We start from the raw sequence: 26,445 nt of genomic DNA, 5'->3' as shown, positions 1-26,445 counted from the left end.
GGCCCCCTCCTCCCCACGCGGCCCCCTCCTCCCCACGCGGCCCCCTCCTCCCCACGCGGCCCCTCTCTCCCTGGGGACATGAACCTCTGTTCTCCATCCTCCTTCCTTCAGACCGGATGTGGTGCCGCCGGGCTGAGGGTCCCTCAAGTGTCTGCCCCGTTTCCCCCTGAGAGCACCTTGTGTGTTTGAGGGGGTTAGAGTTGACATTCGAGGGGTGCCGGGGACTCATGGTGGGGCCCGAGGCTGTCCCTGCAGGGGCCCGGCCAGGGCAGGTTGATGCCTTCGGGCGCCCCTGGGGCTCCGTCTGGAGAGGGCTGGGCTGCGGTGCACAGATGCCCCAGCCTCCAGGTTCCCTGTTCCTGGTGAGGCCCGGGTGGAAATGAGGGCTTTGGGGAGCAGGGGCCCCCACTGGAGGAGCAGCCGCCTTGAGACAAACGTTGGGCTTTTCTGAGTCCGAGTGAGTGGAAGACGAGCCGCACCCGCAGGCAGGCCAAGGTGGCCGACCGCTCTTCCCCACCAGCCAGGCCCCACTCTGTGGGCTGGAAACTCCTTAACAGGCACCTGTTCCTCCTCCGAGGTCTGCACCAACCCCACCTCATTTCCCAGCCAGGGAACCGTGCAGTGACCTCAGTGTGGAAATGACAGGAACTTGGGGTCGAGCCTCAGGAATGGTGGCTGCAAAGGCCCCCCTGAATCCCTGGGGTGCCTCCACTTCCCCATGTGACAGAGCTCCCTGCCGCCTCTTCCCGCCTCAGAGTGGCCCTTATGCCCCACGGGCGAGAGACGGGCGTGGTGGCTCCGGGACCCTGGCCCATGACTGCAGGTCCCCAGGCAGCCACCTCTGGGCCCCAGCGGACCCCTTCGTGAGCCTGGGACCCAGGTGTGAGGGGCGGCCCGGGGCTGGGACAGAGTCACTGATGCCAAAGGGCGCTTGGAAACCTCACGGGCATTGGCAGGTCTGATGGTCTTTGTTGGTGCCTGAGCGATTTCTGCAGTTCATCCCCTGGGCAGCCCTGCGGGCTCTCACTTCCCCAGTAACATGGGGTTCTTCTCCTGTTATCGTTATTTAGGCTTGAGCAGTTCCTGCCTCGAGCTTTTTCAGATTTGGTCCGGGAGCCAAGGTACTTCGGGCTGTTCCCAAGTGATCCCTGTTTCATTTTAGGCGAGTTTTAAGGAGTCCTACATGGCTACATTTTATGAATTCTTCAATGAGCAGAAATACGCTGATGCAGTGAAGAACGTAAGTATCGACTCCCTGTCCGACAGCCGGTGCTGTGCCCAGGAGACAGAGCTGCTCTTAAAATTCAGATGAAACCCACATGACACAGACTTGGCCATTAGCGATTTTAAACAATAAGGGCGTTCGCTGCCCAGATAGCCCTGTCCCGAGTCCTGGGACACCTCCTCCTCTGGCAGTCGATAAACTCTTTGGCGTGACCACCTTTGGGGCCAAGAAGGGGCCCTCGCCCATCTCGTTCTGTGTCTGAGACCCCCAGACGAGGGCGCGTCCCACTTCAGTGTGTGTGGCAGCTGGCCTCATTCCAGGCTGCAGTCGTGGAGCCCTGGGGCGGCAGACTCAGTGTCAGGAACACCGTGTGTGGGGGACATCCAGACCCAGGGCTCTGCTCTTACCCACTGTCAGGAACGCCATGTGTGGGGGGAACGTCCAGACCCAGGGCTCTGCTCCTCCCCACAGTCAGGGACCCGTGGGCCTCACTGCTGGGACCCAGATTCCCCACTTAGAGTCCCCCCAGGCGGCCTCTGGAGATGCAGGTTGATCCCCAGGTGTTACCTGAGCTTCTCACCTGAGATCTCCCTGGCAGAGCCGGGGCTGGGGTGGCACAGTGGGGGGCAGAGCCAGGGCTGGGGTGGCACAGTGGGGGGCAGAGGCCCCTCGGCCCTCAGGGAAGGACTTCCCCAAATTCTGTCTCCACTGGCATCAGAAAGGAGGCAGCAGCCGCCGACGCTGTTGTCATGAGAGCCGTGCGCGTCGGATGTGTGGCTTCCTCCCCGTGACCCGATTTCTTCCTGTGTTAGTTCTTGGATCTGATTTCGTCCTCGGGGAGAAGAGATCCCAAGAGTGTCGAGCAGCCCATCCTGCTTAAAGAAGGGTAAGGCAGCGTCCGGCAGGGCAGGAGGGGAGAAAGGGATGGGGGCCCCCAGTCCTCCGAGCACCCAGCACATTCCAGAAGGTTCCCTAGTCGGGGACAGCCTCCTCCCTTGCTGGCCACCAGCCTTGCGATTTCTGTACCACTGGCCGCCTCGTCCACACCCACACTTGGGGCCGGCCTTCCCTCCAGGGGAACCAGGGTCAGAGGGGACGGCCCTGGGAGCCTGGCCCCTGCACCTTCAGCCTGGGACCCCTCCACCGCCTTCTCGCTGACCTTGGACGGGGTCGTCTGTGCTCCGCGGCCACCCCATGTTTCTGGCACAGGCCCGTCCTCCCTCGACCTCCACCCAGTGGACCCTGGAGCGTCAGAGCCCATCACCCTTCCTTACATAGATGTTGACACATCTGCCCATTTCCTCCAACCCCGTCCTGTGGCCCGGCTCCCGCTCCCGGTCGGGGCTTTGCTCTGCTTGGTGTGGCCCATGCTCCTGTATTTTTATGTGTTTGCACACATGTTAGGGGCACAAATGCAGTTGTATTGGACGGGGCTTCGAGTGTAACCGTCACCTGAACAGACACTTTGCGCCCACTGAGTAATTTCTCGTTCCTCTCCCACTCTCACCTCCCACCCTTCCAAGGCCTCAGTACGTGTCCCAGAGTGCCCCGCCCTGCCGTGTTTAGCTCCCACGTACCAGTGAGAACAAGGGGCATTTGGCTTTTCGTTTCTGAGTCATCTCCCTTAAGATAACAATCTCTAGCTCCATTCATGTTGCTGGAAAACATACGATTTCCTTCTTCTTGACAGCAGAGTAGCATGTCGTGGTGTATTTATGCCACATTTTGTCACCCATTGGTGGACACGTGGATTCCATGTCTGTGCTATTGTGAGTGGTTCAGTGGGAAACATACATATGCACGTGTCTTTATGGTAATTGCTCCTCCTTTGTGTGGGATTGCTAGATCGAATGGCGGCTCTGCTTTTAGCTCTTTGAGAAATCTCCGTGGGTTTCCTTAAGCACTAATTTCCATTCCCCACAGCGTGCAGGCACTCGTGTCCTCCACAGCCCTGACAGCGTCTGTCATTCTTCCGCATTTTATTTGATCACAGCCATTCTGCCTGGCGTGAGCTGGGGTCGAGTGGCTCCATTCTGCCTGACGTGAGCTGGGGCCGCAGGCGGCTCCGTTCTGCCTGACGTGAGCTGGGGTCAGGTGGCTCCGTCTGCTGTGAGCTGGGGTTGCAGGAGGCTCCATTCTGCCTGGCGTGAGCTGGGGTTGCAGGAGGCTCTGTTCTGCCTGGCCTGAGGTAGGGGTCAGGCGGCTCTGGTTCTCATTCCTCGGGTGATGAACCATGCTGGGCTTTATATTGTATGCTTGTTGGCCATTTGTCTTCTTCTGAAAAATGTCTATTCCTGTCCTTTGGCCACTTTTAAATGGGTTATTTATTTATTTATTGGTAAGCTGTTTGAGTTCATTCTGAATTGTGACTATTGGTCTCCTGTTGAATCTGTAGTTTGCAAATATCTTCCCATTCTGTAGGTTGTCTGTTTGCGTTGTTGGTTATTTATTTTGCTGTGCAGAAGCTGTTTAGTTTAATTAAGTCCCATTTGTCTATTTTTATGGATACTCTGTTAGAGCCATTTGCTCAAACCTGGAACATCCCTGGGTCACTGGTGGACCATACCCCAGTGGCAGCATTACTTACGTTGCTATTTTTCTTAAAATCACTTTCATTTAACTTAATCATGTATTAACCAATAGCATTTGTAATACACACATTTCATGTTAGAAATGCAAAATGTTTGTTCTTCAGTGCCATAAGGAAAAATTAGCATTTAGACAAAAAGTTCTTTTAGCGAGGCAATTTTTACTTTCCGCAGAAAGGGTGTCCCTCGCAGATGGAATAATGGCGAGGGCACACACAGAATAAAGAGATGCCAGAACATTGATTCCTTACGCATGAGGTCCTGTTGTATGTCCTGTCTCCATTGGCTGGAGCCAGACCTCACAATCTAAATTACAACCTGACTGTCTAATAATTTAAAACTTTTTTAAATAGGTAGAAAAATAATATTTTTAAATAAGGAAGGGGCATAGGCTGTGAGCTGGGACATGCCTATTAGTACGTCTAACACAAATATCTTGGTTAAGGTACAAGGACACAGAATGTATTACGAGCCTGTGGGTATGTCCAGCAGCTACATAGGATAGAGCTTAATTAACAAAGAGTTATTAGCACAAAGCAAGGAGACCTGAAGGAAGTTAGCTTTAAAAGAAACTATTATTTCTAACGTGATTTATTCTTTAACAAGAAACTTTGAGGAGGAGCTTTTTACTTTCTACATTTCATAAATTCACAACTTTCAAAGCAACAAATATTCATCCTATAATCCCTAAGGCAACACAGGACACTCAGGGCTTGTGTGCCTGACGCTGAGAAGCTGCTGTAGATACAGGTTCAAGGACAAGCGCCTCCCAGGTGCCCTGGACGCAGCTGAGGCTCCACCAGCTCTTTCCAGCAGCTGCACCACCTGAGACTCAGGCCGAGGTTTGGGTCCATCAGGACCCTCGAGTTTCCGGTCCCTGGATCAGCCTCTCCTCCGGCACCGCAGCTCTGTCACGTCCTCAAACCCAGGGCCGCCTCTTTGGTTGTGTGCAAGCTGCGGCCGGCCCTGAGGCCTCGGTTCTGCTACAAGGTTCCCAGCCCCTTGGTGGCAGGGGTGTGTCTGGCCGTGTTCGTCCATGTGTGGAGGTGGTGATGACCATGGTTCCTGAGGTCTCACTCTGTGCTCCCACACCTCTGTTGTCTCTTGGGGCTGTGTGTCCTCACCCACTGGGACACAGGACCGGGGACGGGGCCTCTGCAGTGCGGCTCAGGTTGCTGAGTTGAGCTGGCTTTCACTCACTGGGACACAGGATCGGGACGGGCCAGCCTCCTGCAGTGCGGCCTGTGTTTGCTGAGTTTAGTTGGCCTCACTCACTGGGACACAGGACCGGGACGGGGCCTCTGCAGTGCGGCCTGTGTTTGCTGAGTTGAGTTGGCCGTGGCCGTGCGGGGTCGAGTTGCTTTCAGCCTGAGGCTTCCGGCTCAGCCGTGGCTCCTGCCTCCCCGTCCCACACACGATGGTCCCAGTTAGAAAGCTGGCTCCTGGAGATCCAGGCGCCCAGACCAGAGCTGTGCAGTGAGGAGCCACCGGCTTCTCTCCACCTGGCACTGCCTCGACCTGGAAACCTGCATATAAAATTCACATCCACTGAAGGCTCTCAGAAAGTTGGGGTTCTTAAAAAAATCCTAAAGCCAAACACATTTATAACAAGACTGCTACTCCACTCTAACTGCCGCGTGGTCCAGAGTCTTGTCAGAGGCGTCCTCTTGCCCTCAAGGAAGCCGGCACCCCGTGGAGCTCCCGTTCTCCCAACCCATCTGTGTGGGCCCCGCCCTGCACATCCAGCTGCGTCCCGCTGGTGCTCCACAGCCTCCGGGGCTGACTTCCTGCCTGCGAATCCCCGGAATGAATGGCGTTCTGCATCCGCTGATTGTGAACTGCGCTGTCCTGGCGGCTCCCAGTGGCTTCCACACCCTCCCGTGTGCGTCCGCAGCGCTCTGGCCACATCTGGCTGTGTAGTTGCCCAAAGCCCCTCATTCCGATTTCTGAGTGTGCGTCTCCCCCGCCCACCTCCCCATCCTGTCTCTCCAGCTTGGCTTCTCCTCCTCAGCTTCCACCTCTGTCCTCCAGTCACTCTGTCCGGCCACTTTCTTCTCCTCCAGCTCAGCCACCAGTTCTGGTCAGGGACCCCGTCCGGCGATGAAGGCCGAGCCTCGGAGGGCCCTGGGCTGCCAGGAGGGCGTTCAAGGACCCTGCCTGGGGCAAGGCCTAAGGTCGTCCTCGCTGAGGCCTTGCATCCTCGGTGGCCGTCCTGTCTCTGGCTCCCCACATCTCCTGAGGACGTGGCCCAGTGGCGCCTTCTGCCACAGGAGGGCTGGCCCTGAGCAAGGCAGGTTTGGTCTGGCAGAGGCACCGGGGCGTGACTCCTGCACACCACAGGTGCGGGTTTTGTGGGCGTCCGCTGCCCGCCCTGCCCCGAGCCTGCTGCCCACCCTGACCCCTGACCCCAAGCCCGTGGCCCACCCTGACGCCAACCCCTGACCCCGAGCCCGCGGCCTTGGGTCCTCTGTGGGAGCATCGCGTCTTGGCATTTCCGGCGGCACCGCTGTTGAAAGTTCATTGTGGGAGGCGGGAGGGTTGGAGATCTCCTGAAACCTGGTGCCATCACCAACTGGTGACTCAAAGCAGTCAGTGCTCAACTTTTCAAAGGAGAGGCATTGCCTTCCAATTTTCATCTCATCACTCGGAGTAAAATGATATGATACGGAAAATCCACCGCCCGCCTCAGGTCTCAGAACGCAGAATGTTGGGGGATGTGGCTTTGCGCCTGTGCAGGGAGGCAGCTGAGGCCCGGACCTTAGCCCTGTGTTCTTCACACAGGCTCATGATCAAGAGGGCGCAAGGACGGAAGCGCTTTGGGATGAAGAATTTTAAGAAGAGATGGTTTCGCTTGACCAACCATGAATTTACCTACCACAAAAGCAAAGGTAAGGAGCAAGGCCATGTTCCCGGGCTCCCGCCGGAGCGTGCTGGGCCCTGGGACTGAGTCTGCTTTTCGGGGGGAGAACTGAGGGGAGGAAGGATTTGGTGCTGCCGGCAGAGCCTGGGGTCGCAGTGACCCAGAGCCCTCTGCTTGCGGCTCTGCCTTCAAAGATCCCTGAAGGGGTCTTTCAGACCTGCTGCTGGAAAGTGAGGGAAACCTGCTTCCCCAGAGAACCAGTAAACGCAGAGCTGACCGCATCAGTAAGGTGGTTTTCCGTCCACGTCCCTTCCTCCTCTGGTCGCCTTGTCACGGCCAGGGTGCTGCTCCCCCGAGGTAGACGGGGCTTCCCACCACCTCCTGCCCCCCACTGTCAGATCTGCTGGCTCAGATCTGGATTAGGAAATACCAAGCCGTTTCTCCCTGTGAGAACGGGGACATGTTCTGGGGACAGAGCCTGAGGCCACGGCAGTGGTGAGGATGCGAGGATTGGGCCCAAGATGGTAGGCCGGTGGGTCCCAGGCCCCCTCAGCCTCCACACTCCGCGCCTGTCAGTGATCTGAGCCATCACTAAGGAGAGGAACGGGTACCTCCCTCATGCTCAGAATACCCTGCAGAGGCCCCTGAGCTTCGAGATCCCCGACAGAGACCCCCTTGGCAGAGACCACCCTAACAGAGATCCCCTGGCAGAGACCCCCGCAGAGACTCCCAGAGACCCCCGCAGAGACCCTGCAGAGGCCTCCCCCAGGAGAGAGACCCCCTGGCAGAGACCCCCCGGTAGAGACCCCTCAGCCCCACCATACCCCAGCCGGGACAGCCCAGCCGCACCTGCCAACAGCCCTCCCTGCCGCAGGGGACCAGCCTCTCTACAGCATTCCTATCGAGAACATCCTGGCCGTGGAGAAGCTAGAGGAGGAGTCTTTCAAAATGAAAAACGTGAGTGTGGTGCCCCCAAGCCTCTCTTTCGGGTTGAGGCCTGGCCAGGTTTTCTCTGTTCTCTTCCCGTGCCTGGCCCAGGGCTCACCCTTCCCCACCCTCTGCACTCCAGGCTTCTCAGTCTCCGTGTTACTGGGGGTGCTCACCAGGTGCTGGAGAGTTTGTGTCGGAATCTCGCATCAGAGCAGCCACACTCCGTGTCCGGGGTCACCAGGGTGGGGTGGAACCTGCCGGAAGGTGGGGCCTGAGCTGCTCCAGGGGACGTCCCCCGCAGGGTCCCCAAGGTCAAGGTGCCCTCGTCAAAGACATCCCAGAAGCAGGCTTGGGACCGTCTGGAATTCCTTTTGGAAGCTTTTTTATTTCGATATAATTTTGAATTTATAGAAGTTGCACAAGTAGAACAAGTACTTTCCATACACGCTTGACCCAGACCCACATGTGGCCTCGTTCCCCAGTCACATTCGTTCCTTCTCCCTCCACGGGTCCTGCCCGTGCTTTTCTGAACAGTATCAACGCTTCTGAGTGTTTCCCACAGCGCAGACGCCGAAACCACAGCAGCCGCCCATCGTGCGTCACCGGCGCGGCCACGTTTGCGTTTGCCGCCGTCTGGTCCCGTTCCTCCGGCTGTGGCTTCCTCCCCTCTGGATCTAGTCCACACTGCATTCTGCTGCCCCTCGGTCTGGCCCACTGGACACTCCCGGCCTTTCTTTGTGTGTCGTGGCCTTGGCATTTTTGAGGCGTGCAGGCCTTCGGTTTTGTGGATGTCCCTCCCTGTGGGTTTGTGCCGACGCGGCAGGTTCTGATGACGCATTTTTGGCAGAAATCCCCTAGAGGTGTCCGTGGCGTCGTCATTGTGTGGTGGCCTCCCAGAGTCGGCCGCTGGCTACGTTCTCCCCGGTGACTCAGTGCCCCCGCCGTCCATGCCATCCTGAGGCTGACCCTGTACCCTGACACATGCTGGCTGGGACAAGCCTTCTGTGCCCCGCCTGTAGCATCAGGGCCGTAGAACGGTTGCGGGGAAGGCACAGTCCCTGGGCCTCGTGCCAAAGTCAATGCATGTTCCTTACCGTGGGTGGGATTCTGCTAGCGTGTTATTCACGGGCAGTCCGGGCAGATCCCGCAAAAGTCCTAAGTTTGTAGAGCCATTTGAAGAGGAGGGTATGGGAAGAGGAGGGTTGGGAAGAGGAGGGTTGGGAAGAGGAGGGTTGGGAAGAGGGGGCGGTGGGAAGAGGAGGGTGTGGGCTCAGTGCCTGTGACTGAGGGGACGGCCGGGACCTGGCCCTGAGACCATCCCTCGGAGGAAGCAGCGGCAGTGTGGAAATGTCCGGAAGCACCTCCAGCCTTCACACAGATTCCCAATAATTCCCTCGTTTCAGCCGCCTGTTCCCAGCTGTTCGTTCCCTCTGACTTCCTCAGAGCCCAATTCCCCTGGGGCCACTGCCAGGCCAGACTCTCACCGGCTGGGGAAACCTTTCTGAAGGCTGCTCCTGGAGGCAGGGCCAAGCCTGGGCTGATGGCCGGGATGCCCTCCATGGGCGATCACAGCCGTGCATGGGGGTGTCCAGCCCGAGACCTGCACACGTGTGCCAGGTGCGAGGCAGGTGGCTCCTGGCCTCTGTAAATAAGACCTCAGCTGTTCACCAGAAACCCGGAGCCCGAGTCCTCCCCAGACCAGTGCAGAAGGCCTGTCCCCTAGAGAAGGCCACTGTCCTCCTGGCGCCTGACTCAAGGGCAAGTCCCACATAAGAGGCCTCCCGCCTCCAGTCAGCCTCCTGCTCAGAAAACCTGACTTGTGTGTGCAGCAGAGCCGGCTCCTTCTGCGAGCTTGTGACCTCCGATCCTAGGATCCCCGTCCCCCCTGCCCCAGGGCCCCCGTCCCTCTAATCCTAGGGCCTCTGTCACTCCTGCCCCGGGACCCCTGTTCCTCCAATCACAGGGCCCCTGTCCCCCCTGCCCCAGGACCTTTGTGCCTCCCATTTCTTCTGCCTTTAACACCCTTTGCCCCCACCCCCTGCTTGACTAACTTTGAGTCAGCCCCAACCGCAGCACCAGCACTACTCACTTCCAGCCCCTGCTGACACCTGCCCTTGTTTAGTCTTTCTTGGTGGCTGCAGGTTCAGCAGAAACTCTAGGCCAGGCGTTGTCTCCGGGACCTAGGAGAGTGCTGGTGCTTGGTCATGTGTGTTGAATGAGTAGTAAATGGCAAAGGTTGTTGCTGCCCTGAGACGCTTCAAGAGAAAGGAGCCCCCTAACCCCAGCTGGGAGGAGGAGGAAGCACCCTGGGCTGGTCGGGTGGGAGAGGAGCTGAGCAGGTTGGGCCACCTGGGCTGACACCGCAGGAGCTCCGCGTGGGTGGACGCCTGCCTCGTGGGGAGGCCACAGGCCCCTCTTCTGCCTTTTGAGTGGAGACCTCCAAGGCTCCAGCACATAAAGCACCTTGGTCAAGCTGTTCCTGGCCACCCAGCCACGTCTCCAGCCACACCAGTTCTTACCTCCATCCCCCACGGCCCCAGCTGTCAAGTTTAAGGGTGGCAGAGAGCTCCGCGCAGCCCCCAGGCTTGGCCTCTTCTGGGGCTCAGAGCTCCGGGACGCCTGGGCCTGTGCACCCTCGGCGTCCCCTCTTACGGCTCCAGCGAGGACAGCCAGGTGCCTGGCGGACTCTTGCACGCGCTCATCCACGAGACCTCGTGTGCACCGTCCTGAGCCCGCCTGTATCCTCAGATGTTCCAGGTCATCCAGCCGGAGCGCGCGCTGTACATCCAGGCCAACAACTGCGTGGAGGCCAAGGACTGGATCGACATTCTCACCAAAGTGAGCCAGTGCAACCAGAAGCGCCTCACTGTCTACCACCCGTCCGCCTACCTGAGCGGCCACTGGCTGTGCTGTAGGGCGCCCTCGGACTCGGCTCCAGGCTGCTCGCCCTGCACCGGGTAGGTCTGTGCCTCGGCGCCCGGCGTGTGCACTGTGCAGGAAGTGTGGCCAAGGGGCCAAGTAGGGAGGGACCAGTGGACAGTGCATGTCTGCCTGTAAGCCGCAAATAAACGAGGCTGCACTCGCCTCGTCCCAGGAGCCTCCCACCTGAGGGGGCCTCCCACCCAAGGGGGCATCTGGGGCCCAGTCTCTCGAAGGCTCTGTGCAGACTCGAGGGTACTGCAGGCCTTCGAGGGTCCTCCTGAGGCCCTGCCCTGGGGGAGTGGGAGGTCAGGGTGAAGGGGGGCTCCCCAGTCCGCGGCCATCCTGCTTCTCTGAGAGGAGCGTGGGAGCAAACCCCTCCCTGAAAGTTTCATCTGGCCCAGGACACCCACCTTGATTCCGTGTGACACAGCAGCCCGTTGTCTTCCTGGCCGCTCGTCAGCTGGGCCTCCGGCAGTTCCACAGAGACTAGGGTCATGTCTGCCGGTCCTAGAAGGAGGCCGGGGTGCCTGGCGTCCCCGGTTATGCTCTGTGAGATGCACCTCACTGTTGTCCTGGCCACATGATGGCCTCACGTAAGGGCCCTGCGGAGGATGAGCTGTGCTCCACACTGGGCCACTGTTCAATCCTCCCACAGCCTCCGAGGTGGGACCTTAGATCCTGCTTCATGGACACAGAGGCTGAAGCTCAGGAGGAAGGTCTGGCTGCCGCCCAGGCTTGCGTGGCCACCGTCCCAGGATCCCCGGGAGAGGCCAGCGCTCTCCTGTATCCTCGAAATCCCGGGAGAAGGGGAAGCATTGCTGCCTGGGGAGGAGAGGAAACCTGGCCACCCCCAGCTGCAGCCGACTCTGCTGGGGACAGAGCCCCAGGAGGCTTCCTTCCAGGCCATTTCTCCCCATGAGAAAACATCTGCCGAATTTGCTCGCTGCCTTGGCAGATCTGTGGGTCCCAAGAGTCTCCAGCCGCTGAGACCGGACAGCTCGGGAGTCTCCCCTGTCCCGCACACCCGCAGCCGGCCTCAGCTCTCCCAGCTCAGGGATGCTTTTTTAGTTTTATGTTTTTGAGACGGGATCTCGTTCTGTCGCCCAGGCTGGAGTGCAGTGGTGCAATCTCAGGCCTCCACCTCCCAGGCTCAAGCCATCCTCCCACCTCAGTCTCCCAGGTACCTGGGACTACAGCTGTGCTCCACCACTCCAGGCTAATTGTTTTAAGGTTTTTTGTTGAAACGAGGTTTCACCACATTGCCCAGACTGGTCTCAAACTTCTGGGCTCAAGCAATCCTCCCACGTCACCTTCCCGAGTAGCTGGGACTACAGGCGGGTGCCACCACGCCCAGCTCACTAAATTTTGTGTTTTGTAGAGACAGGGTCTCACTGTGTTGTCCAAATCTCACTGTAAGGGTCTCCCGGTGTTACCCAGGGTCCTCCTGGGCTCAAGTGATCCTTCTGTCTCGGCCTCCCAGAGTGCTGGGATTACTGACATGAACCCCCTGACTGGCCAGGGATGTGTTTTAATGTCGGTCGCTTCATCTTCTTCTTTCCTTTTTTTTTTTTTGATGATAAATGCATTTCATTATTTATTTAGATGTTGAAGCTCTCACCACTAAGTTTTTACAAACTGTTGAGACTGACAAATTATTTCTCACACGGAAGTATAACCGCCCATCCCCAGGAAGCATACATACATGGTTGAACTAACATGAATAAATGACACCATTTTATCAATTACATAATGAAACAAATGACCAAGTATCCAAATACTGAGCTACTCAGCTCAAAAGGTATATACAACATTGGACGTCTGTTCAGTTCATTGGCAGAAACCCACTTCTTTTTTCGCAAGAGAGGCTGGGAAGAAAAGGGGAAAACTACCACACTTCAAACAAAAATAAGTTGGCGAAACAATTTCTAATCAGTGTGGCAAACATCGCAGAAGTGTCAGAAATTTTATGATTTAAGAATTGTTTTAGCTATAAGAAGCATTTCTGCCTTTTAAAAAGTATTTACTAAATTTAAGAGCATATTTCACATGTTCTGCACAAGGCAGAATTTGCTAAAAATAATTAACAGCCCTGCGCATTCCTATCAAGCCCTCCCTGTTGGTTGCACCTGAGTGCAAATGTTGAATTAACCGTGAGCCCCCTGTGTCTGAAGCCGTCAAAGACGTGCTTCTGTACAATGTAGATTTTCCTTTCTTTTCTTTTCTTTTTTAAGATGGAGTCTCGCTCTGTTGCCCAGGCTGGAGTGCAGTGGTGTCATCTCAGCTCACTGCAACCTCCACGTCCCGGGTTCAAGCAATTCTCCTTTCTCAGCCTCCTGAGTAGCTGGGATTATAGGTGTGTGCCACCACACCCAGCTAATTTTTGTATTTTTAGTAGAGACAGAGTCTCACCGTGTTGGCCCGGATGGTCTTGAACTCCTGACTTCAGATGATCCACCCACCTCTGCCTCCCAAAAGTGTGGGGATTACAGGCGTGAGCCACCGCACCCAACTTTGGAGGTTTTTCATAATAAGACAAGTAAGATTTATTAAAAGACATGAGGCCGGGCTCAGTGGCTCACACCTGTAATCCCAGCACTTTGGTAGGTCGAGGTGGGTGGATCACCTGAGGTCAGGAGTTCAAGACCAGCCTGGCCAACATGGTGAAACCCCATCTCCACTAAAAATACAAAAATTAGCCAGCATGGTGGCGGACGCCTATAATCCCAGCTACTCGGGAGGCTGAGGCAGGAGAATCACTTAAACCTGGAAAGCAGAGGTTTCAGTGAGCTGAGATCGCGCCACTGCACTCCAGCCTGACGTGTGCTGGTGTGAATGTAGGAGAAGCGGACATAGAGTGAGCAGGGAAATAACCGCACAGCCTCCTTCCATGTTTGAAATGACTGAAGGAATAAACCACCTGAGGTCTGGAGTGTTCATAGTTCCTGGGAATTTAGTTCTGTATGATACTAAAAATGTACAAGTATTACGCTGGGGACTTTAGCACCTAATCTTCCTAAATTTCTTATGTATTGAGAAGATTCTGGAGTAGGAATAGATTTAAACAAGACGTAACTCAGTACTGCATGATTTCAGGAAAGGTCAGTTAGTACAAATGATAAGCACATTTTAAATACTGAACAGCGAGGATCTTTTGCCGAGTGTCCAAATAGGCTGATGGTAACTGACGCAGAGGTTGCCGGTTCGTTCCGGCTTGCGGCCGGCCTGGTGACACAGCTGCCCGTGCTGCTGTGGATGCCACTAGACTTGCTCAGCAAGCCAGCACGCTAGCTGTGTACAGACAGACGCCAAATAGGACCTGTCTTGAGTTTCACTTCCAACATATCGTCGTCTTTCTTCAGTGACATTTTAAAAATTAATGTCATTTTTTTTTTTTTTTTTTTTTTTTTGAGACGGAGTCTTGCTCTGTCGCCCAGGCTGGAGTGCAGTGGCACAATCTCGGCTCACTGCAAGCTCCGCCTCCCGGGTTCACGCCATTCTCCTGCCTCAGCCTCCCGAGTAGCTGGGACTACAGGCGCCCGCCACTGCGCCCAGCTAATTTTTTCTATTTTTAGTAGAGACGGGGTTTCACCATGGTCTCGATCTCCTGACCTTGTGATCCGCCCGCCTCGGCCTCCCAAAGTGCTGGGATTACAGGCGTGAGCCACCGCGCCCGGCCTTAATTAATGTCATTATTAAAAGCATAGTTTAAATAAGTGTTTTTATCTTTCTGTTCTTGATGTGTCTGGACAGTGGCCTCCCAGCCAACATCCAGCTGGACATTGACGGGGACCGTGAGACAGAGCGTATCTACTCCCTCTTCAACTCGTACATGAGCAAGCTGGAGAAGATGCAGGGTGAGTCTGCCCAGCACGCCAATCCGTGCAGCGAGGGGACGCCTGGCGAGGCCCCGGCCACAGGAGCATGCCGCGGGGTGAAAACCTGTGGTCTGAGCCTCTCGTGTAGTGTGGGCTACATGTAGTTGTGTTTGTAGCGCGGATAGATGGATGCGAAAAGCTTTTTGCAGGGTAGGCAGCTATTTGGGGGACAGTTACCTTGATAACAGGTTCTATAGATAATTTTTAGATGGAATTTAACTTGTAACCTCTGTACTGCCAGATTTCTTTAGAGGACCCTATTTTTTCATTCCTTTGTGTTTTCCACAGGGACAAGTGCATGTGTGTGGACACGTGTGTGAGTGTGCATGCATGTGTGCACATACGAGATGTGTGCATGTGTCTGGCATGTGTGAGCTTGTGAATGTGTGGACATATGTGAGTGTGCATGAATGTGTGGACACATGTATGTGTGTGAATGTGGACACATGAGTGTGCATGAATATGTGGATGTGTGTGAGCATGTGTGAATGTGTGGACACGTGTGAGTGCATGAATGTGTGGACATGTGTGTGAGTGCATGAATGTGTGGACATGTGTGAGTGTGTGACTGTGTGGACATGTGAGTGCTTGAATGTGTGGACACGTGTGTGCATGCATGAATGTGGACACGTGTGAGCATGCATGAATGTGTGGACATGTGTGAGTGTGCGTGAATGTGTGGACATGTGTGAGTGTGAATGTGAACATGTGAGTGCATGAATGTGTGGACATGTGTTTGTGCGTGAATGTGTGGACATGTGTGAGCATGTGTGAATGTGGACATGTGTGAGTGTGCATGAATGTGTGGACATGTGTGTGAGTGTATAAATGTGGACATGTGTGAGCGTGTGTGAATGTGGACACATGAGTGTGCATATGTGGACATGTGTGAGCGTGTGTGAATGTGGACACGTGAGTGTGCATGAATATGTGGACATGTGAGTGTGCATGAATATGTGGACATATGTGAGCGTGCATGAATGTGTGGACACAACGTATGAACATGCATGAATGTGGACATGTGTTAGTGTGCGTGAATGTGTGGACACGACATATAAGTGCATGAATGTGGACATGTGTGAGTGTGCATGAATACGTGGATGTGTGAGTGTGCATGAATGTGCAGACACGCATGTGAGTGCATGAATGTGTGGATGTGAGTGTGTGGGAATGTGTGGACACGTTTGAGCTTGTGCGACTGTGTGGACATGACATGTATGAGCGTGTGTGAATGTGTGGACACGTGAGTGTGCGTGCATTTGTGCATGTGTGGAAATGTGTGGGCACGCGTGTGAGTGCATGAATGTGTGGATGTGTGTGAGTGTGTGGGAATGTGTGGACACATGTTTGAGCATGTGCGACTGTGTGGACACGACATGTATGAGCATGTGTGAATGTGTGGACACATGAGCGTGCATGCATATGTGCATGTGTAGAAATATGTGGGCACGTGTGTGAGTGCATGCATGTCTTTGGGCACGTGTTTGAGCATGCATGTATATGTGTGCACACATGCCATCTAATTCTGTAAAGCCATTCAGTGTCACAGATAATGATACTGTATATAGATTTGAAACTGTGCCAGGCACACTGTGTGTTTCAAATTTATTTGCAGTATCATTATCTGTGACATTGAATTGCTTTACAGAATTGAAATAGCAATCCAGGTAAGCCCAATTAGACAACATAGGGACAGTGGTTTGAGGTCTGTAATTCAGGAGAGGCAGAGACAAGAATAGCCCACAGCGGGGGGCAGGGGGTGCGAAGCAGCTGCGTTTGTTTCTATGCTAGGGTCTGGTAGAACTCAGATCTGCTCTTGGAGATCATATGACAGGGCCCTTGAGTCCCACTCAGAATGGAAATGGAGCAGAATGTGCCTGGAGTTATGCCTGTTAGATTTTCTTCTTTTCATTCCCCTGATTTAACCCAGAAGTGTCAAGTGTGTCTTGGCCTGGAAACACGAGTCCTGCCTGAGTGTCCGTGCATCTGCCCATCTGTGAGCTTGGCCATGCCTGTTCTCCAGCCCCACATGCCCTGGGTGTCCGTGGTTCCAGGCATACACAGACACACAGGCATGTACACACGTATGCATAGCCATGTACACACACGTTCCCAGCCATACATGCATGAAATGAACACACAGGTACATGTGTGTGCAGACAAGCAAGGCAACAATACCTGCACACATGTGCAATTGAACACAACACGCTCACATGTGCAGGCATGCATGTACATTCTCAGACAACCACACACGTACGCACTCGTGGGCCACCACCCACCACAGCGTCTTCTCCCCAGCAAGTGTGCCAGGTGCTGTCCCTGGGTCTGAGGTCCCTTCAGGTGCTGTCCCTGGGTCTGAGGTCCCTCCAGGTGCTGTCCCTGGGTCTGAGGTCCCTCCAGGTGCTGTCCCCAGGTCTGAGGTCCCTGGATACTGTGCAGATGGCACAAGGCCTCAGGGTGGCCAAGACAGTGGATCAGGCATCAGCTCGCCTCTTCCCAGCCCTCTCATAGCAGGAACCAACACAGCGGAGGCCAGAGTCGAGGAGCCTCGGAGAGGGTGAGGTCATCACACACAAGACCCAGGTTCTGAAAGATGCTGACCAGGCCCTCCATGATCAGCTTGCTGCATGCACCACTCTCCAACCTTGCTCAGCCCCTCCCAGGCCATGCACCCCGCACCACAGCTCCAGCTCTTCCTTCCTCTGCCGGGAGCAGCCTTGCGCATCAGTCTGGCAGACCCTGTTTACCTTGGAAGTGTCCTCCCCCAGCACTTCCCAGCCTCCCCATCCCCGTAGCCTGGTGTATTAGTTCTCGCGTTGTTATGAAGAGCTACCTGAGCCTGTGTAATTTATAAGGAAAAGATTGATTGACTCACAGTTCTGCAGGCTGTACGGGAAGCATGGTTGGGGAGGCCTCAAGAAACTTTCAATCATGGTGGGAGGGCAAAGAGGAAGGAAGGAGGCACCTCCTACATGATGGGGAAAGATGCCACACACGTCCAGACAACCAGACCGCGTGAGAACTCACTGTTACGAGAACAGCAATGGGGAAGTCCACCCCCGTGATCCCCTCACCTCCCCCCAGGCCCCTCCTCCAACACTTGGGCTTCCAGTCTGACCTGAGATTTGGATGGGGACACAAATCCAAACCACGTCACCTGGAATCACCTGTGTCACCAAAGTCACAACCATCTCCCATCACCTCAGCTTCCACATGCAGTGACCTTCCTGGGCCTGGCACAGAGGAAGTGCCTAGCACCTGGATGGGTGTGCTGGACAGATGGCCGGGCAGGCAGCTGAGTGGGTGGGTAGGTGGGTGGATGGACCAATGGGTGACTGATGGGTGGATGGAGCGATGGACAAATGATGGGTGGATTGACAGATGGGTGAGTGATGGGTGGATGGACAGATGGGTGAGTGATGGATGGATGGACCAAGGGGTGAGTGATGGGTGGATGGACAGATGGGTGAGTAATGGGTGGATGGACGGATGGATGAGTGATGGATGATGGATCAAGTGATGAGTGATGGGTGAATGGACAGATGGGTGAGTAATGAGTGGATGGACAGATGGGTAAGTAGTGGGTGGATGGACAGATGGGTGAGTAATGGGTGGATGGATGATGTGGGTGAGATGGATGGATGACTGGGGTGAGGGATGTGGATGGACAGATAGGTGAGTAATGGGTGGATGGACGGATGGGTGGAGGATGGATGGACGGGTGGTGGATGGTGGATGGACAGATGGTGGAGTAATAAAAGGACAGATGGATGGTAGATGGATGGAAGATGGTGAATGGAATGGACAGATGGATGGGTAGATGGTGGATGGACAGATGGTGAGTGGACAGATGGTGGAGGGTGGATGGACGGATGGTGGAAGGGACGGATGGAGGATGGTGGATGGATGGATGGTGGAATGGTGGATGGACAGACTGGAAGGATGGTGGATGGACGGATGGTGGAGAGATGGTGGACAGATGGGTGGATGGTGGACAGATGGTGGATGGTGGATGGATCTGGAGGAGTGGATGGATGGACAGATGGTGGATGGATGGAGTGGATGGTGGTGGATGGATGGATGGATGGATGGATGGATGGATGGTGGAATGGGTGGATGGATGGATGGGTGAGTGATGGATGGATAGACTGAGGGGTGAATGATGGGTGGATGGACAGATGGTGGAGTCATGGGTGGATGGATGGGTGGAGGATGGTGGAGGACAGATGGTGAGTGGATGGATGGATGGTGAGTGGATGGTGGATGGTGAGTGGATGTGGAGGGACAGATGGTGGAGGATGGTGGAATGGATGGACAGATGGTGGATGGATGGATGGTGGATGGACGGTGGATGGTGAAAGATGGTGGATGGAAGGATGGTGGAGTCAAGGATGGTGGATGGATGGTGAGCCGGTGGAAGGACAGATGGTGGATGGATGGATGGACAGATGGTGGAAGGATGGTGGATGGTGGATGGATGATGGTGGAATAGATGGACAGATGGGTGGATGGATGGATGGATGGTGGAATGGATGGTGGATGGATGGACGGATGGTGAGCCGGGTGGTGGATGGGTGGAAGGGACAGATGGAGTGGATGGATGGACAGATGGGTGAGTCATGTGGTGGAGGGACAGATGGGTGAGTGATGGGTGGATGGACAGATGGATGAGTGATGATGGGTAGTAATGTGTAGATGGACAGATGGGTGGATGGACAGATGGATGAGTGATGGGTGGATTGACGGATGGGTGAGAGATGGGTGGATTGACAGATGGGTGAGTGATGGGTGGATGGACAGTGGACAGATGGAAACAGGTCCCACATACCCTCCATGAGGGTTCACAGCACATCAGAATGGTTGGAAGCCTCAGTCCAGGGACCTCACCCCTCAGGGCACTGAGTCCCTCCTCTGTGGTGTTCAAGCCTCGACTGGAATCTCAGTGCATCCTTGAGGCAGATGGTTTTGTTGTTGGAGAGTTCTAATGACTTCCCGTCACTTGGCCCACGGGATTCTTTCCACCCAGTGTAGCAGGTCCTTTCTGCTGGCCTGTGGGGCTGAGGAGTGCTGTACCAGGGCACCTGTGTGGGAGGCAGAGAGTCATTGTCCCTTCCCCATCCCACACGTGGTGTGGCCTCTCCCCTGGCCAACCTCCCTTGGGCACACTCTAGTTCTTTATGTTGTCCTGAAGTTTGGTGACAGAGTGGCACCCAGTCCTGCAGGTGAGGCTCCATGGCAGGGCCTGGTGGGGTCCCATGCAGAGGGCTGGCCTTGGCCTTGGGCCATGCCACTGTGATTTTGCAGATGGTCTGGAAGTCGGCGGCAGGAGTGGGAACAGCTCTGCTGTGGGGGCCAGCAGGTCGCTGTGATCAAGTTGTGTCCTGGGACAAGCCACTTGTTTTTTCATCTACAGGACAGGCATATCCCCTTGGTTAGAGATTTGGGGAAGATTGGAGTGGCTTACACACAGCCTGGAGCACAGTGGCTCATCGCAGCTGTTACGTAAATGCTCTTTTCACTGACACCTTGTTATGCTTTGGTCAGATAAAGGGCCAGTCTTCACAGGCCACGGCCTCATAATTAACTTCAGAATGCAGCTTAGTGCTGTCGTCCTGTGTCCGAGGGAGCCTGGGGCTGCGCCTAGCAGTGGGGTCTGCTGTGGTGGTTGTGCCTCAGGCCGTCTTCCCCGTGGCTCGGTGTCCCAGCTGTGCAGACATCATGTCTTCCCAGGCCCAGCTCACGCTTGGACAAGCACTTGGATCTGTCCTTGGGGGGCCATGGATGCTCAGTCAGCACAAACCCACCAGCTGATCCATTTTGGTTGCTCAGTTGGCACAAACCCACCCTCTGATCCGTTTTGGACACTCAGTCGGCACAAACCCACCCTCTGATCCATTTTGGACGCTCAGTCGGCACAAACCCACCAGCTGATCCATTTTCTTCTCCACAACTTCACATCTTGATCATGCGGCCATTCGTAAAAATGTAGCAGGTGCTTTGCTGAAGTCCACACACACATGTGCTGCTCTGAGCTTTCCCTAAACCCTCCATTTTAAACCTTATCATACAAAGAGGAACTACAGATTCCTTATTGTGATTTTTTTCTAGTTATTGCCAGTGTTATTTTTTTAATCAATATTCCAGCTGAGAATTTTGCGTCTGATACATGGTCCATGGACTCCTTCTGGGGGAGAGCAGCACTCTGATGGCCCTGCCCCTTCAGGGTCCTTCTTCCCTCGTCTTGAAGAATGGCACGTGTTCATGGCTGAATAGCTCTATGGCCTGGCTTGTAGGGCTTAAGACACCACAGCCTGCCTTCATTTCATCCTGTTTTCTCTGTCTCCTGGTTCCATCTGGCAGTCCCCGGCTGGCACGGTTCCTTCTCTGCTCCCAGCTGTGGCTGAGATGGTTCGTCAAGTCCATGGCTCAGCCCCACACTTGTCTCCTTATCAGATGGCCACACGGCCACTTGCTTAGTGGTCTGTTCCAAACACTTTCTCATTTTTTTGAGATATGGGGAGGCTGGAATTTTAATTCTCAAATCCTTTAACTTAACCAACTCTTTGAGTTCTGGTTCCTTTTTGCTCAACAATTCCACCTTCAAATCATCTCTCTTCCCCCATTTTGCTGTGAGCGAGCAGGAGGACCCAAGCCGCTCCCCCAGCATTTTGCTTAGAAATCTCCTCAGTTACGTGTCTGATGTCATCACTCTCAAGTTCCACCCTCCCAGAACACGAGGGCGTGAACACAAGTCCACTTTGTCACGAGGATGGCTTTTTCTCCGCTGTCCAGTAGCACAGCCGTCCTTTCTACCTGAGAGGTTGTTAGAACAGCCTTGCCACCCATGCTCGTACCACCATTCTGTTCAGGGTTACGTAGACATCCCCTAAGACAGGCCTTCTCTGCAGCTCTCCTCCTCTCCCAAGCCCCCAGCTTTGCCCTTCAAGGGCATTCACACCAGCCAAGCCGCTTCCGGCATGCACCCCCAAACCCCTGCAGCCTTCGCCCAGCACCTGGTTCCAAAGCCAGTCCACATTTGAAGGTACTTGTTACAGCAGCAGCCACTTCTCAGTCCCAGGTTCTTAGTCAGTTTGGGCTGCAATAAAATTGTACCATAGGCTGGGTGGTTACCGACAGCAGGAATTCACCTCCCAGCATGAAGGCTGAGAAGCTCAAGATCAGGGCATAGTGACGCTGGTTTCGCTGCGGACCCTCTTCTGGGCTACAGCCCGCCAGCATCTCATCGTGTCCTCACGTGTGGAAGCGGCGAGCCAGCTTCCTTGGCGTCTTTTATAGGGGTGCCCGTCCCGTGCCCAAGGGTTCCACCATCATGCCTCGTCCCTTCCGAAGGGCCTCACCTCCAGACGCCATCCCTTGAGGGTTAGGATTTCAACCCATGAATCTGGGGGCACATTCATTCCATTGAGATGGGCACAGCTGCAGGGCATTGGTGCTGGCTCTGGGCGTGCGTGCCCAGGCGCTGTGAGCAGTGAGGCAGAGACGTGCCTGGTTCAGGTGTTCGGACTCAGGTGGCACAGGGCCCTGTCCCGGCTCAGGGGTTCCATGGCCGTCCGCTGGGGACGAGGCCCCAGAATGGCCTTCAGTGGGAGTGATGTGGTCCGATTAGGAAGGTGGCCTGCCCGCGGGAATGGTTTCTGTGTCCGTCTGCGTTTACGAGTGGCGGCCAGCCCTTTCTGGAGGAGCTTGCGTTGGAAGGACGTGTGCTGTGGGTGGGGCCTGCAGTGATGCAGCTGTGTGGAGACGGGGCCAGTGGCCGCTGGACCCTGGGCTCCTGCCCTGCGCTGACCCCTCCGTCCTCCACAGAGGCCTGTGGCAGCAAATCCGTGTACGACGGCCCGGAGCAGGAGGAGTATTCGACGTTTGTCATTGACGACCCCCAGGAGACTTACAAGACACTGAAGCAGATCATCGCTGGCGTCGGGGCTTTGGAGCAGGAGCACGCCCAGTATAAGAGGGACAAGTTCAAGAAGACGAAATATGGAAGCCAGTGAGTGCCACTCCCGTGCCTGCCCTGGACGGCCAGCGTGGTGGGTGGGAGGGTGCAGTGGGGGTGGGGCTGCAGGAACTCCTGGGTGAGACCGCCTGTGCACAGGTGTCTGCCTGGTGAGGAGAATCCCAGTTGCACCTGGCTGGCACCTGGCAGTGGTCAGTGGATGTGGCCTGGCGCTGCTGGTCCCTCCTCCGGAGCAGGTGCTGCCTTTGCTTTCCAGGACCCCAGCCAATGTCTGGGGTGCCTCCCTCGCCTGCTGCCTCCCCGCCTCTCTGCTATGCTGGTCTCATGTGCTCTAGTCTCTACGCCGAGGCCTTGTTCTGCCTTGGTTGAGTGGCACACCCTCTGCCATCTCTCCAGGCGACCCATGGTGTCCAGGAGTAGGGTCAGCTCTGGACGAAACCCACTCTTGTCTCATGAGGCAGGTGTGGTGAGGTTGAGTACGTTCAGCCTAGTTACAGGCTGCAGGCTACGTGGTGCTTAGCTAAGCTCCACTCCCCCTCACTCCATGGGACAGAGGGTTGTAAGACCCTCCTGAATTGCTGGAAGATTGACTTAAACTATGTAAAGTGCTAGACTGGCTCTCGGCCTGGAGTGAGCAGGTGTGTCTGTGTCACTCTCCATCCAGTGGGTACCCAGGGTCCACCATGGCAGAACCCACCACACAGGCTTGTTCAGGGGTGGGTAAGCCCGAGAGCCCTGTGTAGCTGTACAACCTCCTTCTCACTTCCACCTTCCTGCTCGCTCCTCTCTTCTGTCCTCCCTCCCTTCCATCCTCCCTCTCTCCTCCTCCACCCTTCTCCTCCTCCCTCCCTCCCTTCCTTCTTAACCCTTCCTTCCTTCCACCATGCGGGTCTGGTCTGGGAAGGGCAGTGGTGAGGCTCCAGGAGAGTGACAGGTCCCTGTGGCTCCGACTTGGACCGAGTTGCTCAGGGGACTGAGCCTGCAGCACCTCCTGAGTGCTGTGACTTCACCCCTGACATCATCATATCAGATCCCTCTCGACACCCTTCGGGGGAGACAGCCCCGTTTGCCTTCCAAATATGTTGCCTCGTTGATATCATCACGTCCATCAACCTCATGGCCAAAAGCCAGCAGGTTGAAAAACGCGTGAAGCGTGATGCTGTTTGTTGTAGCAGAAGGTGCACACAAGGCACACACGGTATGAGATGCACACACACAGGAGAAGGTGCACACACGGAGGAGGTGCACACAGGGGAGGAGGCGCACATGGGGGGAGGTGGACACACGTGGGAGGTGGACACGTGGGGGCAGGTGGACACACGTGGGGGGAGGTGGACACACAGGAGGAGGTGGACACACAGGAGGAGGTGGACACACGTGGGAGGAGGTGGACATGTGGGAGGAGGTGGACACGTGGGAGGTGGACACACATGGGAGGAGGTGGACACGTGGGAGGAGGTGGACACGTGGGAGGTGGACACGGAGGAGGTGGACACGGGGGAGGTGGACACACGGGGGGAGGTGCACACACATGGTATGAGGGAGGTGTGCACGTGGGGAGGAGGTGTCCACGCCTGTTGAGTGTCCCAGCACAGGGGGACAGATCTGTATCCCTGGAGCTCATGCTTCACACACGTGAGCAGTCTCTGCAGTACAGATGTGCACATTCTGCACACGTGCCACAGAGTCTACGTGTTCCATGTCTGTGCATGTATATGTGCTACACACGTGCTGCAGGGAGAGACGTGCACATGCACTTCCACGCCTGCCCCGTGTGCACACATCAGAGGCTCCACAGGTGCCTCCGGGGCCCTGTGGTCCCTTTGGCTCCTCTGCGATTCTGTGTTTTGTGTGGATTGCAGTGCGAGTGGTCACATTTAGGAACAAGAAAAGCTCCCGCAGCCATGGGTGAGCGCCAGGCAGCGGGGGCTGTGCCTCATTCCCTCCCCCATCCGCCTTTTCAGGGAGCACCCCATCGGAGACAAGAGCTTCCAGAACTACATCCGGCAGCAGTCCGAGACCTCCACTCATTCCATTTAAAGTCTGCGGGACGTGCCCCGTGGCGCCAGTGAGCTGCCCGTGCAGAGCCACAGCCTTTGGGAGGGAGAAGAGAAGGAAAAGCACAGAGCCAGCACATGAGACGCAGCCGCCCGGCCCATGGACAAGTGGCACTGGGGCTTCCCTCTCCAGAGCCACCGCCACCGCTGCCACACCCCCCGCAGAAAGCCCACGTGGCCTGGTGGACTGTGTCGTCCTTCGGTTCTGTGCTTTTGGCTCTTCGTTTGTGGGGTTCTGGAGATCCGCTGAAGGATCAGGAAGTGGGGCTGTGCTCTAGCCGCAGCCGGCCTCAGGGAGCCGTGGCCCGTCCAGTCGGCTGTGACCTGCACCTCTGGCCGTGTGTGCGTCTGTCTCACGTGCACGTCTGTCTTGCGTGCACGGTGTGTGTGGCACTGGGCTCTGTGGCTCTGTGCCGTGATACCCGTCTTGGCTTTCGGCTTCATCACATCGGGACGTTCAGAGCATCACTCTCCCACTGTGCCTGCTGTCCAGGCGGCCGTGGGAGGCGGCCTCCCTGTTCACTTTTGAGGTTCGTTTGATTCCTGGCTGAAGAGTCAGTTTTGTGGCTGGGAGGTGCAGAATACACAGAAATCCCAGTCTGAGGCTGTCCTTGGTGCTTGGGGGATACGGGTTCTGTCCACAGGGTCCCTTGGAGGGAAAAGTGTGGGCTCCAGCTTCTCCAGGTGTCTGCTGAGTCCACAGTTGAAGCCCCCATTGTTTTGCTGTTCAATGGGGTTTAAAATCAGAATTAACATTTGCCACCCCCCGTGGAAGTTTGAAGATTTTTAAAACAGAAATGTGCATTTTTCAAGCTGTTTTTCTTTATGTTTTTTAAGGACCATTTTTAATTAGCTCTTTGATACAAAGTAACTCAGAACGTCAAAACCTATACCCACTAAAGGGAAGGCTGCTGGGAAGGCAAATGGAACAGGAATGGAGCCTGCCTCAGGAAGGCCAGCTGCAGGTCCTCAAGAAAATCAAAGAAGGGAAGAAATTCTGAGTTTGAGGTACAGGGGCTTCAGGGGTGCAGACGTCCCTCCAGGGCCCGTGGCCAGTACTGCACCTGCGTCATGAACCCCCAGATGCTGTGCAGGGCAGGGGCGGGGCTGCTGTTTTATTGGGGAGGGGAGCATCCTAAAAATGGGGTCCAGGCAGACCCCTCCAGACCTCACACCGCCGAGGAGGCCTTTCCCACAGGGCGTCCTCCCGGGATGCAGATGGCAGGTGTGTGGGAAGCGCCGTTTGAATACACAGCACGACGTATCCTTGTACTGACTTCTCCCGGTTCTTGTTTGAAAATACTGTAGTTCAGACTCTTAATCTCCATGGCAGATAAAAACTTTGTTGTCACAAAACTAGTGGAGGAAAATGTTGTAAAAATAGACTTTTGGACACACAGCTGTTGGGGCTGCAATTTTTACCTTGGATTTATAACTTAACGTTTCTGTTTATAAAATACTAGTGATTTGCAATGTATTTTACTGGCCAATTAAAACAGATGTTTTATTCTTTCTGAGGACTGGCTTGGTTTTCCAGGGGTGCCCACTGGGAATTGCACATGTGGGCATTGGTGGGGGTACAGGGAGGAGGATGGCATCTGGGGAGCAGGATGACATTGCTGATGCCAGGCGACGTCCCTGGTGATGGGTGACGCTGCTCTGACAGGTGGCAGTGCCCTGATGACAGGTCACATTGCTGATGCCAAGTGACCTCTCTGGTGACAGGCAGCGCTGCTCTGACAGGTGACAGGGGACGTCGCTGGTGACACCCCAATGACAGGCTCCGATGACAGGTGACATCGCTGGTGACAGTTGACGTCTCTGGTGATGGACGGCGCTGCTCTGACTGTGGCATTCACCTGTGTTGCCTCGGGTGGGAGTGTGGCCCCGTGATACCCTCAGGAAGGGTGTGGGGTCACACAGTGCTGAGGGCTAAGGGTCGAGGCCGCCAACGGCCGTGGGGTGCGGCTGGAGATGGTGTCCACTCAGGGAGTGCTGGGCAGACAGACCAGC

The 26,445-nt window shown here is 55.6% G+C and overlaps 1 protein-coding gene across 1 annotated transcript in view; it reads left to right on the top strand.

The window, feature by feature from the left end:
• RASA3 (RAS p21 protein activator 3) overlaps positions 1–25,949 on the top strand; it is a 129,391-nt gene extending 103,442 nt beyond the window's left edge. The window contains exons 16-23 of the mRNA XM_031655691.1: positions 1,163–1,240; positions 2,038–2,111; positions 6,595–6,701; positions 7,548–7,630; positions 10,352–10,560; positions 14,276–14,379; positions 22,225–22,408; positions 24,340–25,949. Of these exons, the coding sequence (XP_031511551.1) occupies positions 1,163–1,240; positions 2,038–2,111; positions 6,595–6,701; positions 7,548–7,630; positions 10,352–10,560; positions 14,276–14,379; positions 22,225–22,408; positions 24,340–24,415 (915 nt within the window). The 3' untranslated portion in view covers positions 24,416–25,949. The remainder of the gene's footprint in view (positions 1–1,162; positions 1,241–2,037; positions 2,112–6,594; positions 6,702–7,547; positions 7,631–10,351; positions 10,561–14,275; positions 14,380–22,224; positions 22,409–24,339) is intronic.
• The last annotated feature ends 496 nt before the right edge of the window (positions 25,950–26,445 follow it).

Source organism: Papio anubis, chromosome 15, assembly GCF_008728515.1.
Source record: "Papio anubis isolate 15944 chromosome 15, Panubis1.0, whole genome shotgun sequence".
Lineage (NCBI taxonomy): Eukaryota > Metazoa > Chordata > Mammalia > Primates > Cercopithecidae > Papio > Papio anubis.
This window is presented reverse-complemented; position numbering and strand designations above follow the sequence as displayed.